Source organism: Diceros bicornis, chromosome 34 (genome assembly GCF_020826845.1).
Source record: "Diceros bicornis minor isolate mBicDic1 chromosome 34, mDicBic1.mat.cur, whole genome shotgun sequence".
Classification (NCBI taxonomy): domain Eukaryota; kingdom Metazoa; phylum Chordata; class Mammalia; order Perissodactyla; family Rhinocerotidae; genus Diceros; species Diceros bicornis.
In genome coordinates this window covers 37,407,672-37,427,316 of record NC_080773.1, presented here as the reverse complement: position 1 = coordinate 37,427,316, position 19,645 = coordinate 37,407,672, and the positions used below count along the sequence as shown (strand labels likewise).

The following is a 19,645-nucleotide window of genomic DNA, read 5'->3' as shown; positions in this document are numbered from 1 at the left end:
AACAGAGTGGAAGTTTTCCGCTCCTTCTCTGAGCACATCCTACTTCCAAGGTGGGAGAACTTACAGTGTAGAAATTAGCAAACACTACCAACCAGGGCTAGATTTACTGTGTTACTGAATGCTTGGACTTCAGTGATGGAGATTATGGTAATAACGCAGACGAAACTTAATCGTGTATGGTGTTTCTGGCCATGACATTATTTGTGACACAAAAAGCTTGAAGAAAAACAATGAGGAAATATCCTTCCGGTATTTAGAAACAATGACTCCATACAGAAAAACGTCGTTCACGCCATTTGAGTAAAATTCCAACATGTATCTTTGTTCCTTCAGTGTCTTATTTGAAAATGAAAAGTAAAATAGCTATAACTCATATATAATAAAATAAGCAAATGGGATGAACAGAAATTTTACAAAACAAGGTGTAAAGTTGGCAAATAAAGACACGAAAAATGCTCAAAATCAGGAATCCTTCAGGAAATGCAATTAAAACAATACAGCTACCATTACACATTTATTAAAAGGCCTGAAATTGAAGAAGGACCATATCAAGTACTGGCAGGAATTTGGAGAAAATGGAACTTCCACACTGCTGGTGGGAGTGCAAAAGGGAACAATCATGTTAGATCACAGTCTGGCAGTTTCTTCAAAAATTAAACATTCATCTAACCTGTGACTCAGGCATTGCACTTTATGTTACTGACAAAAGATAAACATAATCATATAAGGAACTGACACAAATGTTTCTAACAGCTTTATTTTCAATAGTCAAAATACAGGAATAACCTAAAAGATAACCATCAACACATAAATGGATAAACTAACAGTGGTATATATCCAAAGATAAGAATATTAGCAACAAGAAAGATGAACTACTCATATAACATCATTGGTAAATCTCCAATTATGAAACATAAAGGAAATCAATAAAAAAACAGACTAAACTAGTCTTATGATTCCAATCATATAAATTCAAGAAAAGGTAAAAGTATCTATTGTAAGGAAAGTAAATGAATGGTTAGCTGGAGAGGTGAGAAGGGCGAGGAGAGATTATGATAGGACGTGAGGTAAATATACCGAGACAGATTAGGTCATTCTGAGGACTATGATGATGGTTTCAGATGTTCATACCTAGGTCAAAGCTTATCAAATTGTATGCTTTAAACACAAGCAGTTTAGTACATGTAAATTATACCGTAATAACTGTTTAAAATTGGCTCAATATAAAATACCTGTATGTCCCACTCTTTTTGGAAAATAGGTTTACCAACCCCATATTGACTCTGCCATCTGTCTCCTCATGTCCTCTGAGGGTCAGTCTTCCTTCAGTGACAACAAATATGGGGAGCAATGAAGGAGATGTCCATTCAAGTCAACAGGAACGCTGCCCGGGTCATAAGAGCAACATCCCTGGACTATGGATCCCCCTTCTTTCCTGCCTGTGCAGCAATGGCTGTGAGATGAACAGCACCGAGAGGCTACAGAAATCCACAAAACTCTTTTATTTTTGACGACAATGTCTTCAGCTACACAAGATAAACATGGCTGGCAGTGCTGAGATTTGCGTACAAACTGTTCCTGCACAGTCACTGTCCCAGAACCATTTCTGGATGCACTTTTAGAGACGCACATTCGATCTAGTTGGCTGCAGTCTCCTCCACCCAGTTAGGCCAGTATTTCTTTACCAGGTTTCTCTTGGACTCAATGGTGTTACAACCAGTGACCCTCCCCGAATGAACTCTGGACATCAGGGCACACGGCTCTTCGTAGATCTGGGGAAAATATCCCCTCCACAGTCCTGTCATCCCTGTGAGACCTCCTGTGAGGAAGGGAAGTAATTCACGCTGCTCTCAGATGCACTTGAGGTTCTCACACCAGCCCTCTCCCCACGGTCATCACTGAGACTCCTGGAACACACAGCATCCAGGCCTCAAATGAGGACCAGAAAGCCCTGCAGTCTCTCCTGGGAGGCTGTGGGCAGCAATGGAAATTTGGTCAAAAGTGGCTATTTATTTTCTACCATCTCCTTAAAAAGTTTGAGACCCTTAAAAACTGTTTTCCCTTCAGGCTTGTAGAGCCCAAATCTGTTTAAAACTACCCCACACAGTGAGAGACACCCAAGATTAAAGAAGACTTAAACAGGAAGGCCTTCATTAGTGTACAAAACAAAGCAACGTGTGGCAGGCAGGTCTCCAGTTCATGACTAGGAAGCTGGAGAAACTCATCACAAGTTATCACATGAGACCAACATGCCCAGGAAAACACAGTTGTTTTGAAAAAGCTGCCAGCTGAACTCACATGATGTTCCTTGAGTCAACAATGACACAGATCCATGCCCAACTGAGTCTAGGAAGAGGGAAAGCTGACCCCGTATGGGCTCACATTATTGCTAATTTGCTCTAATTCCTGAGAGAACAGAGGTCAGCTTCCCTGAGCACAGTGGGGTGGTGACTGATGCACACTGTGGACCTGCCAAGTGGTAAAGGTGAAATGGCTTTGGCTGCAGAAACTGGCACAGACATAAATGTGGCAAGAGCCCTAAACAGACTGGAAAATGCAACATACCACACATGCTTCCCACAACTTATGGGAATCTCCCCACTGTGCATGTTCAGATGTATAAGATTCAATTCAGACAAATGGCTCCTTGGTCTCCTCTGATGTCTTTACACCAAACCAGGGAATTGCACAACCCCTGTACATCTATGTCTTTCTCTAGTTTGAACTCTCTGATGTAGAGTGAGAGTAGATTTCCCCATAAACGTTTCCCACATTCACTGTGTGCATAAGGCCATTCTGTATCATGAATTCTCCAGTGGGAGGGAACATTTTTGGCTAAAGGACTTGCCACAATCACTGCACTCATGAGGCCTATCTCCTGTGTGAACTCTGATGACAATGGACACTGGGACTAGAAGTGAAAAGATTTTCCATGTTAGCTGCATTCCTAAAGCCCTTCTCTATTATGAACTCTCTGGTGTGTTGAGAGGTGTGGTTTTTGACTAAAGGATTTCCCACATTCACTACACTCATAAGGCCTTTCTCCAGTGTGAACTCTCTGGTGTTTAATGAATTGTGATCTAACCTTAAAGGACTTCCCACATTCACCGCATTCATGAGGCCTTTCTCCAGTATGAGATCTCTGATGATAACGGAGGCTAGAGCTGGCAGTATAAGATTTCCCACATTCCCTGCATACATAAGGCCTTTCTCCAGTGTGAACTCTTTGATGATAACAGAGGATGGAGCCATAGGTAAAAGACTTTCCACATTCACTGCACACATAAGGCTTTTCTCCTGTGTGAACTCTCTGGTGTATAATGAGCTTCCACCTGTTCCTAAAAGATTTCCCACATTCATTACACTCGTAAGGCCTTTCTCCAGTGTGAACTATCTGATGATAACGGAGTTGGGAGCTAAAGACAAAACATTTCCCACATTCGCTGCACTCATAAGGCCTTTCTCCACCATGAATCCTCTGATGATAACGGAGGCCAGAGCTAGTGGTAAAAGATTTCCCACATTCACCGCACTTATAAGGCCTTTCTCCTGTGTGAGTACTCTGATGATAACGAAGGCTGGACCTAGAAGTAAAAGATTTCCCACATTCCTTGCATTCATAAGGCCTTTCTCCTGTGTGAGATCTCTGATGATAACTGAGGGCAGAGCTACAAGTAAAAGATTTCACACAGTCACTACACTTGTAAGGCTTTTCTCCTGTGTGACCTCTCTGGTGTAAAATGAGGTTATTTCTTCGATTAAAGAATTTCCCACATTCTGTACACCCATAAGTCCTTTCTCCACTGTGAGTTGTCTGATGTTGATTTAATTGGCTTCTATCCTTATAGGATTTCCTACATTTAGTGGACTCATAAGGCCTAGTTCCTGTGTGAGAAATCTGATGATAACTGAATGCAGACCTAGAGGTAAAAGATTTCCCACCATCACTACACTTATAAGACATTTCCCCAGAACAAACTTTCCTGTGTTGAATGAACACTGAGCTATGGCTAAAAGATTTCTCACATTCACTGCACACGTAATTGTTCTTTCCATTTCGATTTCTCCGGGTATGAAAGAGGACAGATTGGTGGCTTAAGGATTTCCCACATTTGCTGCATTTGCATGGCCTTGCCCCAGTATGAATTCTTTGATGTTGATTTAGGGTTGAGCTTTGCCTAAAAGATTTGCCACATTCTCCACATACATGAAGCCTTTCTCCAGTGTGGACTCTCTGGTGCACAACAAATGAGGATTTGTACCTGAATGTTCTCCCACATTCAGGGCATACAAAACACTGTCTTCCAGCGTGGACACCTTGGTCCTGAACAAGTGTGCCTTTGGGACTGAAGGCTTTCTTGCATTCTCCCCAGGTGTAATGACTCTTTCTGCCTGGTAACGTGGCCGTGCACTGGGTGATTTCCTTTGGCTTCTTGCTGATGTGAGTGGCCTGTGTCTGCTGATGTCCCAAGCTGGTCAGGAAGTCCTTCCCAACCTCCTCCCAGGAAAAGGGCTTCCTGGACACAAGGAATCTGCAGTTCTTCACAAATGAGGTCCTGTCCACACTGCTTCTGAAACATTTCTCTCCCACGTGCTGCTCCTGGTGCTCGTGAATGTTTGCACTGAAATAAAATCGTTTTGCACAAGCCCCACACCTCAACAGTTTCAGGCTGCGTTGTGTTCCCTGCTGCTCAGCCAAGTAGAAAATGTCTCTCAAGACTGTACCACACGTCTCACAGGGGTGGGTCTTCTGAGAAGATGAAGCTGCAGGAGTTGTGGCCTGTGAGATACCTACAGAAATGCTCTGCTCAAAGGGAGCCTCCACATCTTCTGCTCCACAGCAGCAACCTGAACACAAAGAAACCCTGGAGAAGTACATGTTGACTTTACAGGGAGGGGGCAATCCCATCACAAATGTTTATCTGCCTTATCTAGGAATGAGTCTAAGGGATGCTTTTCAGGACAAGAAAATTGAAAAATAGTTGAAGCAGCTGCTGTGTATTACCGGACCCCTCAAGTCAAAGAATGGTGGAGACCTCACCAGGGAAAGGATACAAAAATAGAGTGTGACACAAAGAAGAATGGCAGGGGATAGAGAATAGAAACAATAATACAATAATAGGGGACTTCAATATTCCCCTTTCAGCAATGGGTAGATCATCCAGACAGAAAATCAATAAGGAAACTTTGGACTTGAACTATACTTTAGATCAAATGGACCTAATAGACACATACAGCACATTCTATCCAAAGGCAACAAAATACACATTTTGTAAGTCCATACGGAACATTCTCTATCATAGATCAAGTTATAGGTCATAAAACTAGGAGGCCAGCCCAGTGGCGTGGTGGTTGAGCTCGCACATTCTGCTTTGGCAGCCCAGGGTTCACTTGTTTGGATCCTGGGCACAGACCTACTCACTGCTCATCAAGCCATGCTGAGGCAGCATCCCACATAGAAGAACTAGCAGGACCTACAACTAGAATATAGAACTATGTATTGGGGCTTTGGAGAGAAAAAAGAAAAAGAGTAAGATTGGCAACAGATGTTAGCTCAGGGCCAATCTTCCTCAAAAAAAAAAAAAAGTAGTCTTAACAAATTGAAGAAGATTGAAATAATATCAGATATCTTTTCCAACTCCAATGGTACAAAACTAGAAATCAGTAACAGGAGGAAAGCCAGAAAATTCAAAAATATGTGGAAACTAAACAACACAAGCCTGAAAAACCAATGGGTCCAAGAAGAAACCAAAAAAATCTTAAGACAAAGAAAATAGAAACACAACATACCAAAAGTCATGGGACACAGCAAAAGCAGTACTAGGAGGAAAATTCAGAGTAATGAATGCCTACATTAGGAAAAAGATCTCAAATAAACAACTTAACTTTATATCTCAAGGAACTAGACATAGAAGAACAAATTAAGCCTATATTTAGCAGAAGGAAGGAAATAACAAAGAGCAGAGCTGAAACAAATGAAATAGAGACCAGAAACAGAAAAGATAAATGACACAGAGATCTCACTTTTAAAAAGGTGAACAAAATTTTAAAACTTTTAGGTACACTAAGAAAAAAAAGACTCAAATAAATCAGAAATGAAAGAGCAACATTACAACTTATACCACGGAAACACAAAAGATCACAACAGATCAGTATCAACAATTAAATGCCAACAAATTGGATAACCTAGAAGAAATGGATAAATTCCCACAAACATACAACTTACCAAGACAATAATGAAAAATTGAAAATCTGAATAGACGTATAATGACTAAGTAGATCAAATCAGCAATCAAAAATCTGCCAATGATGAAAAGCCCAGGACCAGATACTTCTCTGGTGAATTCTACAAAACATTTCAAGAAGTAACATCAATACTCCACAAACTCTTCCAGAAACTGAAGAGGATGAATCACTTCCAAATTCATTTTATGAGGCCAGCATTATCCTGCTACTAAAGCCACACAGGGACACTACAAGAAAATTACACCCCAATATTCATGATTAACATATATGCAGACATTCTCACTAAATTACTACCAAACGCAATTCAACAACACATTAAAAACATAATATACCAAGATCAAGTGGGATTTAACCCTGGGATGCAAGGATGCCTGCATGTACGGAATCAATCAATATGATACACTACCTTAACAGAAAGAAGGATAAAAATCACATGATCATTAAAATACAGGCAGCAAAAGTATTTCAAAAAATTCAGCATACTTTCATTATAAAAACTCTGAATGAGCAGACCATATGGAAGAGAGAATTAGTGAGCTTGAAGATAGAAATCTAGAAATGATTCAGGTGGAGGAGGAGAGAAAACTAAAATTTTAAAAAATGAAGAAATTTTATAAGAAATATCCTACTCTATTAGGAAAAGTAACATAGGGATTATAGCTATCCCAAAAGGAGAAAAAAGGGAGAAAAGAGTAGACAGCTTATTATAAGAAATAATAGCTGAGAACTTCCCAAACCTGGGGAAGGAACTGGATATTAAGTACATGAAGCTAATCGGACTCCTAATTATCTCAATGCAAAAAGTCCTTCTCCAAGGTATATAGTATTAAAACTGTCAAAAGGCAATGACAAAAAAAGAATATTAAGGGCAGCCAGAGAGAAGAAAATGACTTACAAAGGAACCTGCATCAGGCTTTCAACAGATTTCTAAGCAGAAACCCTACAAGCTACAAGAGAGTAGAATGATATATTCAAAATACTGAAAGACAAAATCTATCATACAAGAATACTCTGTCCAGCAAACTTATCCTTGAGATATGAAGAAGAAATAAAAGCTTTCCCAGACAAACAAAAGCAGAGGGATTTCATTGCCACTAGACCTGCCTTACAAGAAACATTGAAACAAGAGGCCGGCCCCGTGGCTTAGCGGTTAAGAGCGTGCGCTCTGCTACTGGCGGCCCGGATTCGGATCCTGGGCACACACCAATGCACCACTTGTCCAGCCATGCTGAGGCGGTGTCCCACATACAGCAACTAGAAGGACGTGCAACTATGGCATACAACTATCTACTGGGGCCTTGGGGAGAAAAAGGGAAAAAAAGGAGGAGGATTGGCAATAGATGTCAGCTCAGAGCCAGTCTTCCTCAGCAAAAAAAGGAGGATTGGCATGGATGTTAGCTCAGGGCTGATCTTTCTCATACACACAAAAAAGAAATGTTGAAAGGAGCCCTCCTACCTGAAACAAAAAGGCAAAGATTTACAAAGCTTTGAATAAGGTGATAAGTAGACTCAGAAAATTGCAACTCTATATCAGAATAGGTTAGTAAACACTTAATTATAACATAAAGGCTAAAGGGAAAGAAAGCATGAAAAATAACCATAACCACTTCAATTTGGTCACAAACTGACAACAAAAAAGAATAATTTGTGACAACAAAAACACAGAAGGGGAAGCGGAAAAGGAAGGAACGTGCATAGACTAATGGAGATAAGATGATATCAGCAGAAAAAAGACTCATCACTGATATCTTTTATACAAACCTCATGGTAACCACTAAACAAAAAATCAGAGCAGAGCCACAAATCATAAATACAAAGAAAACTGAGAAAAGCATCACAGAAAACCACCAAACTAAAATGGCAGGAACAAATACAAGGAAAAAGAAACAATGGAAATATACAACAACCAGAAAATGAAAGATAAAATGGCAGTATCAAGCCTTCATATATCAATAATCACTCTAAATGTAAATGGATTCAATTCACCAATCAAAAGACACAGAGTGGCTGGATGGATTAAAAACCAAGACCCAACAATATGCTGCCTCCAGGAGACACACCTCAGCTCTAAAAATAAACACAGGCTCAGAGTGAAGCTATGAAATATACTCCAAGCAAATTGCAACCAAAAGAAAGCAGGTGTAGCCATACTTTTATCAGACAAAGCAGACTTCAAGACAAAAAAGATAACAAGAGACAAAGATGGACATTATATAATAATAAAAGGGACATTCCAACAAGACGATGTAACATTTACTAATATATATGCACTTAACACAGGAGCACCAAAATATATAAAGCAACTATTAACAAACCTAAAAGGGAGAAATTGACAGCAACACAATAACAGTAGGGGACTTTAATACCCCACTCACATCATTGGATAGATCATCTAGACAGAAAACCAACAAGGAAACATTGGCCTTAAATGAAACACGAAATCAGATGGCCTTAATAGATATATAAAGAACATTCCAGCCAAAAGTAGCAGAATACACTTTCTTCTCAAGTGCTCATGGAACATTCTCAAAGATAGACCAAACTGGAAAACAAAGCAAGGCTCAATAAATTTAAGGAGACTGAAATCATATAAAGCATCTTTTCTGACAACACTGGTATGAAACTAGAAATCAACTACCAGAAAAAACCTGGAAAATCACAAATATGTGGAAACTAAACAACACGCTACTGAATAACTATTCAATCAATGAAGAAATCAAAAAATACCTGGAGACAAATGAAAATGAAAACACAACATACCAACTCTTATGGGATACAGCAAAAGCACTACTAAGAGGGAAATTTATAGCAAGACAGGCATATCTCAAGAAACAAGAAAAATCTCAAATAAACAACCTAACACTATATCTAAGAGAACTAGAAAAAGAAGAAAGTCCAAAGCCAGTAGAATTAAGGAATGATAAAAATCAAAGCAGTGGGCCAGCCCCATGGCTTAGGGTTAAGTGCGCGCGCTCCGCTACTGGTGGCCCGGGTTCAGATCCCAGGCGTGCACCAATGCACCGCCTGTCCAGCCATGCTGAGGCCGCGTCCCACATACAGCAAGTAGAAGGACGTGCAACTATGACATACAACTATCTACTGAGGCTTTGGGGAAAAAAAGGAGGAGGAGTGGCAATAGATGTTAGCTCAGAGCCAGTTTTCCTCAGCAAAAAGAGGAGGATTAGCACGGATGTTAGCTCAGGGCTGATCTTCCTCACACACACACACACACAAAAGAGAATAGAAATGATCAATGAAACTAACAGCTGGTTCTTGAAAAGATAAACAAAATTGACAAACTCTTACCTAGACTTAATAAGAAAAAGAGAAGGCTCAAATAAACAAAATCAGAAATGAGAGAGGAGAAATTACAACAAGTACCAAAGAAATACAAAAGATGGAAAGAGAATACTAGGAAAAGCTGTACGCCAACAAATTGGATGACCTATAAGAAATGGATAAATTCTTAGCATGATGCAACCTCCCAAAACTAAATCAAGAACAAACAGAGAATCTGAATGGACCAAGCACAAGTAAAGAGATTGGAAGAGTAATCAAAACCCTCCCCCAGGGGCCGGCCCGGTGGCGCAAGCGGTTAAGTGCGCGCGCTCCGCTGCGGCGGCCCGGGGTTCGCTGGTTCGGATCCCGGGCGCGCACCGACGCACTGCTTGGTAAGCCATGCTGTGGCGGCGTCCCATATAAAGTGGAGGAAGATGGGCACGGATGTTAGCCCAGGGCCGTCTTCCTCAGCAAAAAAAAGAGGAGGATTGGCGGATGTTAGCTCAGGGCTGATCTCCTCACAAAAAAAAAAAAAAAAAAAACCCTCCCCCCAAACAAAAGCCCAGGACCAGACAGCTTCTCTGGTGAATTCTAACATTCAAAGAAGATATAATACCTATCCTTCTCAAACTCTTCCAAAAAATTGAAGAAGACGCTTCCTAACTCATTTTACGAGGCCAACATTACCCTGATACCAAAACCACACAAGGACAACACAAAAAAGGAAAATTACAGGCCAATATTGCTGATGAACATAGATGCAAATATCCTCATCAAAATATTAGCAAATCAAATACAATACATTAAAAGGATCATACACTATGATCAAATGGGATTTATGGTAGAGATGCAGCGATGGTTCAACATCTGCAAATAAATCAATGTGATACACCACATTAACAAAATGAAGAATAAAAATCAAATAATCATCTCACCAAAGAGAAAGCATTTGACAAGATCCAATATCCATTTATGATAAAAACTCTCAATAAAATGTGTATAAAAGGAAAGTATCTCAACATAATAAAGGTCATATATGACAAACCCACAGCCAACATTACACTCAACAGTGAAAAACTGAAAGCTATTCCTCTGAGAACAGGAACAAGACAAGGATGCCAACTCTCAACACTCTTATTCAACACAGTATTGGAAGTCCTAGCCAGAACAATTAGACAAGAAAAAGAAGTAAAAGGCATCCAAATTGAAAAGGAAGAAGTAAACTGTCACTACTTGTGGATGACATGATTCTACATATAGAAAACCCTAAAGAATAAACCAAAAAACTATTAGAAATAAATAATGAATACGGAAAAGTTGCAGGGTACAAAATCAACATACAAAAATCAGGTGCATTTCTACTTTTTTTGTGTGTGTGTGAGGAAGATCAGCCCTGAGCTAACATCCGTGCCAATCCTCCTCTTTTTGCTGAGGAAGACTGGCCCTGGGCTAACATCCGTGCCCATCGTCCTCCACTTTATATGAGATGCCACCACAGCATGGCCTGACAAGCAGTGCATCGGTGCGCGCCCAGGATCCAAACCCAGGCTGCCAGCAGCAGAGTGCACGCACTTAACCACTACGCCACGGGGCCAGCTTTATGCATTTCTATACACTAACAATAAGCTAGCAGAAAGAGAAATCAGGAATACAACCCCATTTACAATTACAACAAAAAAGAATAAAATACGTAGGAATAAATTTAACAAAGGAGGTGAAAGACCTATACACCAAAAACCAGAAGACATTAATGAAAGAAATTGAAGAAGACACAAAGAAATGGAAATATATTCCATGATCATGGACTGGAAAAATAAACATAGTTAAAATGTCCACAATACCTAAAGCAATCTACAGATTCAATACAATCCCATTCAGAATCCGATTGACATTCTTCACAGAAATAGAACAAAGAATCCTAAAATTCATATGGAAAAACAAAACAGCCCAAATAGCGAAAGCAATCCTGAAAAGACAAGAACAAAGCCAGAGGTATTGCACTCCTTGAATTCAAAATATTCTACAAAGCCATAGTAATCAAAACGGCACATTACTGGCAGAAAACCAGACACACAGATCAATGGAACAGAACTGAAAGCCCAGAAATAAAACCACACATCTTTTGACACCTAATCTTCAACAAAGGAGCCAAGAACATACAATGGAGAAAGGAAAATCTCTACAATAAATGGTGTTGGGAAAACTGGACAACCATACGCAAAAGAATGAAAGTAGACCATTACCTTACACTATACACAAAAATAAACTCAAAATGGATTAAAGACTTGAATCTAAGACGCGAAACCACAAAACTCCTAGAAGAAAATATAGGCAGTATGCTTTTGGACATCAGTCTAAGCAGCATCTTTTTGAATACTATGTCTCCTCAGGCAAGGAAAACGAAAGAAAAAATAAACAAATGGGACTACATCAAACTAAAAAGCTATTGCACAGCAAAGGAAACCATCAACAAAACCAAAAGACAACCCAAACTGGGAGAAAATGTTTGCAAATCATACATCTGACAAGGAGTTAATTTCCAAAATATATAAAGAACTCATACAACTCAACAACAAAAAAAATCAAACAACCAGATCAAAAAATTTGAAGAGGATCCAAACAGAAATTTTTCCCAAGAAAATATACAGATGGCCAAAGCCACATGGAAAGATGTTCAACATCACTAATTATTAGGGAAAAGCAAATCAAAACTACAATGAGATATCACCTCACACCCAATAGAATGGCTATTATTAAAAAGACAAGCAATAACAAGTGTTGGAGAGGATGTGGAGAAAAGGGAACCCTCATACACCACTGGTGGGAATGCAAACTGGTGCAGTCACTGTGGAAAACAGTATGGAGATTTCCCAAAAAATTAAAAAGAGAAATTCCATATGATCCAGCTCTTCCACTTTTGGGTATTTATCCAAAGAACACTAAAACACGAATTCTAAAAGATATATGCAGCCCTATGTTCATGGCAGCATTATTAACAATAGCCAGAACTTGGAAGCAACACAAGTGCCCATCAGCAGATGAATGGATAAAGATGTAGCAAATATATACACAATGGACTACTACTCAGCCATAAAAAAAAGACAAAACCGTGCCACCTGCAACAACATGGATGGACCTTGAGGGTATTACGCTAATGGAAATAAGTCAGACAGAGAAAGAAAAATACCATGTTATTTCTCTCATATGTGGAAGATAAACAAACAAACATATAGATAAGGATAACAGATTGGTGGTTACCAGAGGGAAAGGGGGTGTGGGAAAGGCAAAACGGGTAAAGAGGCACATATGTATGGTAAAGAATAAAAACTAGACTATTGGTGATGAACATGATGCAGTCCATACAGAAGCTGAAATATAATAATGTACACCTGAAATTTACACAATGTTATAAACCAACGTCATCTGAATGATTAAAAAAAAAAAAAACTCTTGCAACAAATTAGGTATAGAAAGCATGTATTTCAACATAATATATGTCATATATGATAATCCCACAGCCTACAAAGAATTCAACGGTAAAAAGCTAAAAGCTAAAAAAGAAGACTGAAATAAAAAAAAAAAGCTAACAGCTTGTCCTCTAAGATCAGGAACAAGACAAAAATAGCCACTCTCTCGTCACTTCTATTCAACGTGGTACTGAAGTCCTAGAGAGCAATTAGGCAAGAAAAGAAACAAAAGGCATCCAAACCAAAAAAGAAAAAGTAAAATCATCTCTGCAGATGACATGATCTTATGTATAGAAAACTCTAAAGACATCCCCCAAAAAACTGTTAAAACAAATTCAGTAAAGTTGCAGGATACAATATCAACATACAAAAATCACTTGCATTTTGTACATTCACAATGAACTATCTGAAAGAGAAAGGAAGACAGCAATCCCAGTTACAATAGCATCATGACCAATAAAATACTTAGGAATAAATTTAACCAAGGAGTTGAAAGATTCACTGAAAAGTATAAAACATTGAGGAAGGAAAGTGAAGAAGACTAAAATAAATGGAAAGATATCCCATACTTGGGAGATTTAATATTGTTTAATATTGTTAAACTGGCCATAATAACAAAAGCAATCTACACTTTGCATGCAATTCCTATTAAAATTCCAATGCTTTTTTCACAGAAATAGAAAAAACATACTTAAAAACTGAATGGAACCACAAAAGAACCTGAATAGCAAAAGCAATCATGAGACAGAAGATCAAAGCTGGAGGCATCGTATTCCTGATTTCAAACTATCTTACAGGCTGTAGTAATCAAAATAGTATGGTACCGGCATAAAAACAGACAGACCAATGGAACAAAACAGAGAGAGCCCAGAAGTAAACACAAGCATATACAGTCAACTAACTTTTGACAAGGGCACCAAGAACACACAAGGGGGAAAGGATAGTCTCTTCAATAAGCAGTGCTGGGAAAACTGGATAGGCACGTGCAAAAAAAATGAAATGGGATCCCCATCTTATAACATGTATAAAAATGAACTTGGAATGGATTAAAGACTTAAATTTAAATGTAGGAAGTAAAACCCTAAAAATCCTAAAAGAAAACATAGAGAAAAGGCTCCTTGACATTGTTCTTGGCAATGGTATATAGGCAACAAAAGTTAAAATCAACAAGTAGGACTATTTCAAATTATTGTGGAGAAAAGAGAAGTCTTGAACACTGTTGCTGGGAATATAAATCAAAGCAGTAATTATGGAAAATATTATGGAGGGTCCTCAAAAAATTTAAAATAGAACTTCCATATGATCCACCATTCCCACTTCTGGGTATATATCCCAAGGAAACAAAATCAGTTTCTCCCAAGAAATATCTGCCTGTGCATACTCACTGCAGCATTATTCACAATACCCCAGATAGGGAAACACTGTGAAGTGTCCATCAATGGATACACTGATAAAGAAAATGTGGTACAAACATTCACAGGACTATTCAGCCATATAAAAAGAAGGAAGAATTGGCACTTGCAACAACATGGATGAACCTGGAGAATATTATGCTCAGTGAAATAAGTCACACAGAGAAACAAACACTGTATGGTATTACTTATATGTACAATCGCAGATAAAAAGTGACACTCACAGAAACAAAAAGTAGAATGCCAGAAGCTGAGGGCTACGCAAATAGGGAGATGTTGGTCGAAAGGTACACACTTTCATTTACAAGATGAATAAGTTCTGAGGACCTAAGGTACAGCATGATGCCTAGAGTTAATCATACTGTACTGTACACTTGAAATTCGCTAAGAGAGTAGATCTTAAGTTTTCACCAAAAACAAAAACAAAAAAGATATTAGCTCAGGTGACAAACGCATTAATTAACATCATTGTGGTAATTCTTTCATAATGTCTATGTTATCCAGTCATCATGCTATGCACCTTAAATACATATAATTTTGTCAATTATACTTCAATAAAGCGGAGTGAGTGGGAATTGGGGGGCAAGGAGAAGAAAAGGTAGAAACTCTATAAAAAGTACCTGATAGGATAGTCTTGAAAAGTAGCCCATGGCCCAGGTAAGTAGTGACCATGACAAGTCCTGCAATTCCTGACACGGGCAGGTCCTAGGAAATGTCAGCCAAAGGAAGGCAGCAAACCCTGTCATACACATAGAAGTGCCATGGAGCTGGACACGTTCATCTGCGCAGGGAGAGGGCAAGCAAGGTGCCATCCGTTAGCCTCACTCTAAGACTAATGAACTGGAATCCTCTCTCTGAGGGTTCAGTACAGAGGTTATTGGGGCTGCAGGGCAGAGAAGAGGGCACTGCAACACCCCAGCCCCAGCAACACAGCTACTACCCAGAAATACAGCACAGGATGTAGTGCCCACAGTTCACATGTGAGAAGGACAGAGCACCTCCTGGGGAAAAGGAGTGGGGGAAATGCAGAGTCTAGTCCAGGTCAATTGGGAGGGAGAGGGCCTTACCCAGTGAGGATATGAGGGCAAAGTTCTCCAGCATCACATCCTGGTACAGGCGTCTCTGAGCCTCACCAAGGAGCCTCCATTCCTCCCAGGAGAAGTACACGGCAACATCGTGAAAGGTCACACTGGCCTGTAATGACGGGGACAGATCAAATTATCATTCTTTCTCTGAGGACCCCACACATCCACCTCACTCTCACCCGCCACCAGAGCTGCCCCCGCCAAGAGCAGAGACCAGGCCCTGGTGCCACTGATACCCGCTCTCTCCTCACCATCCCATTCATCACTGTGTTCAGCCCTCAGCAGTAACAGGCAGAGGGACACATAGATGCCATCTAAGTTCTGGGCCCAGCCTGCACGGTCCCATCCCTCCCGCCAAGCAATTCCCCTGGGGTCTCCCAGATTGTGCCTCCAAGACACAGTCAAACAGGGGCTCATGCTTCACTCTTAAGTCCCCAACAGCAGCGCCCCCAGGGGCCATCAGCTCACATTTCCTCTCAATGTGCACATCACTCTGTAGACCCGGCTCACATCTTCAGACCCCACAGTTGCCCTGCCACAGCTCTGCCACCTTCCTGCTCCACACCTAGGATTCTCCCCGAACTCACCCATGAACTGGCACATGGCAACCAGACATTGCTTGACAAGTTCAAACAGGATCCAGTACAACCCCAGTCCTCCGACGGATTCCGATACCAGGAAAAGCCTCAAATGTTGCTTAGAAGACCTGTCCACCTGCCTCTAATCCTCTTTTCCATACTGGCCATCCAGAACCACACGTAAATTTCACATACCCACGATCCTCTTCCATTTCTGTGCTATACCTGTTGACCCTTGAGCATCCACAACCCTCCTCTTTCCACTTGACCTTTGTTAAAACCCCAACCCAAAGGGCTCCCGGCCAGACACAGTGCCTCTCACAAATGACCACATTTGCCTCAGACTTTACCCTCCAGCAAGACTGAAACACCCCACACTCCACCAAAGCTCACCACACAATTCTGGTGAAGCCGAATGGTACTGAATAAACAGCAGTCCCAGCCTCCTGTCATCTTGTTTCAATTAGTCCTCTGCCTCCAAAGCCATCTCTGTCCACTGATCCCATGGAAGCCTAGGCCACCTGCCAGATCATTCTCTCCCACACCGTTCCCACTAGCACTTCTCTCCCTCACGTGTGTTTGTGAGGCCCAGCAACCCCACCCAGGTGCTGAGAAAGGGAACCACTCCTCAGCACACACTCTAATCTTTCTGACCTGCTAACAGCACTACCACTATAACCTGCATTCACCTCCTCAACGTGACGCACAGCTCCAACCTGGTCCACACAATAGTCATCGTCTTTGAATGTCTCCATCCTGAACCTTTCCTCAGACTTCCAGACCTGCTGGTCCAGCTGCTCACTTGATGCCTCCACTCACTGTTCTCCGGAACGTCTCAGACTCTTAACAGGGCCCAAACAAAACCTCTGACAGTCCCAAGGAGAACTAACCTACTGCCAACTTCCCCATTCCAGTTGATAGAGCTTCCATCACTTCAGCTGCCAGGACCAAAAACCTTGGGGTCATCCCTGATTCCTCCCTTTCTCTTCTGACCCACAACACCCACAATTCGCTTTGGCCCTTCTTTAAAAACGGATCCAGAATTCAATCACTTATCCCACATCCATGGCGGTCACTCTAGTCCATCAACACTCACCTAGATTACTGCAATTACCTCCTGCTGTGCTCCCTGCCGCCTCCCTTACCAGCCCCCCCCTCCGCCAGTCTGTTCTCTATTCTGCAGCCACATGGAGCCTATTTAGACCTGGGTAACACCACCTCCTTCCCCTGACTCAAACTTCACATTACCTCCCTAACAGATACCCGGCTTCACAGGAAGCGACGTTCCAGACCTGACCCTGGCCCCCGCTACATTTTGCTCCTAACAAAAAAATGAAGCCCTCTGTACCCCGTTCCCAGCTCAGGCCGACCTCCAGGCCTCTCCCCCGCCGCGCCCTCCACCTGGGACCCTCTCCCACACCCGTCACCCCGGCTCTCAGAAACAGGCCCCACGAGCGCCTCCCCGTCCCGGACACCGGGGTCTGGGATGCAGGCCCGTGAGCGGCGCCCGCACTCGGGGCTCTAGGGCTGGGCCGGGCTGAGGGCGGGGAGGGCGCGGAGCACGAGCACTGACCTGAGGCGGCTCCCTGCGCACGGCCGCCGCCATCGGACTCCGGGGGCGGAGCTCCCGATCCCCAATTGGTGCCGGTCACCCGGGGTGCGCCGCCCCCAAGCCTGAGACCCGCTAGTGCAGCGCCGACGGCGCCTCCTGTCGCGCCTTCTTGGTCACCTCTCCTCAGCTCCCACACATGGCTCGGGAGCCTGAACTGAATAACCAGCTGCGTACACACCGCCGAGAAGAGGACGCCGGAACTCCCGCCCCCAACACTTGTCCCCAAACAGAGATGCCTTTTTTCTGAGCCTTTATTGGCTCAGCGATGCCGGCCCTTGTTGCAGCGCATCCTGGGTAATGTAGTGCCCACAGCCCAGGTTTAGAAGCGGAAGTTCTCCACGTGACTCCAGGAGAAAAGGCCAAGATCCACCGGGAGCGGCGTCGGAAAATGACACTTCTGTCTCTAAGGGCAGAGGAGTGGTTCATCTCTTCTTAAAGGCGCCGTATGCGGATTTCTGGGGACGGCTTTCTGCAACTGATCACCCCAGCTTTCAGGCCATGAATCAGGATGACAAATCTTTCCCTTTAGGCCATGGGGGGCAATGCAAATTGGCCCAAAATTCACGTGCCGTTTTCTGTCCTAATACTGTTCCCTCAGAGGCACACAAAGTTTGAGACTTGATGAGTATCAGAATTGGCCTGACCTCAAAATATGTCTCTTTACCTTGATTATTTTCTGAAAGACACTTTGACACCCCCCACCCCCCTAACTGCCTAAAAGGATTTAAGATAGAAAGCCTTTCACAATAGATAACTCCCAGTATGGATAGACTGGGAGGGTCCTTGCTAAGCCCATTCTTATTAAAAGTCTGTTTACCAAACATTTACATTTGTAAGGGAAATCTCCACTTATAAAGGTATCTCCCTCTCCCTGTGGGAAGAAGGGGGGATGACTTCATCTCTAGAAACTTGTCAGTGCAGAAGGGGAGGCCTTAAATCTGCGTAATAACCTTACTCTTGTTTACTGTGCTTTTCTGGTAATCTCCCATAGCTAACACCCCCCAACAACCTCCTTTGTCTTTACCTGACTGAATATGCTATTTAAGAAGAGAACCTCCACTATTTGTCGAGATACTCAGTTTCCCTGGGTCTCTCCCATGTATACATGTTATAAAGCTTTGTTTGATTTTTTCCTGTTATTCTGTCTCATGTGAATTTAATTTGTAGCCCAGCCAGAAAGGACCCAGAGTGGGTAGAGGATAGTCTTCCTCCCCTACAGACTCCGCAAAGGTTGTAATTGCAGAGGCCAAATCTGTTTATAAACCACCTCACACAGTGAATAGAACCCCCCAAGAAAAAGATGACTTATCAGTAAGGCCTTTCTTATGGTACAACCTCAATCAATGTGCAGCAGTGATACAGACCCTGGGTTCTTAGGCTTTCTGTGTAATAGAAATTGGCGAGAGGCCCAACCAAAGTCTCAGACAAGGTTTTATTGCTTGAGCACAAGGGAGACAGCACAGGAGAAGATCCTCTATGGCTGGCTCCCCATCCTGAGTCTCTTATCGCATGAAGGGAGGGGACTGGTGTCATGATTCTCTGCCTCCCCAGCGGTGTTCTGCTTCCCTGTTCCTGGTGGTGTCGTCTTCACCTGCCCCTTTGGGGTTGCGGGACCTTCGCCTGCCCAGTTGGTCCAACATGGCAGTGTTGCTCACTACTGCCGCCCCAGGAAGTCCCTCCCTACTCCCCCTTTTTCTCTATAAAAGGAGCTCCCCTTCTTTGCTTCCTGGATTTGCCTATGGTTTGCCATAGCATGCACATCTTGAATTGCAATTCTTTTGGCTATTCCCAAATTAACTCATTTTTGAAGGTAAAATAATAAGTGAATTTGCTTTCTAAGTTAATAAGAAATTACACATTCCCTGTGTAACTGAGGTCTGTCTCCAGTGTGAAGTCTCCAATGATAATTGACGGTGGAGCTACAGCTAAAAGATTTCCCATGTTCACTACACTCATAAGACCTTTC

The 19,645-nt window shown here is 42.0% G+C and overlaps 1 protein-coding gene across 1 annotated transcript; it reads right to left on the bottom strand.

Annotated features, from left to right (window-relative positions):
* Window positions 1–739: 739 nt before the first annotated feature.
* LOC131397549 (zinc finger protein 256-like) lies at window positions 740–17,863 on the bottom strand. The gene is given in 4 exon segments (XM_058530634.1): window positions 740–3,036; window positions 3,038–4,848; window positions 15,472–15,598; window positions 17,641–17,863. Coding segments are annotated over 4 exon segments (2,136 nt in total). The 5' UTR covers window positions 17,674–17,863; the 3' UTR covers window positions 740–2,871.
* Between the last annotated feature and the right edge of the window lie 1,782 nt (window positions 17,864–19,645).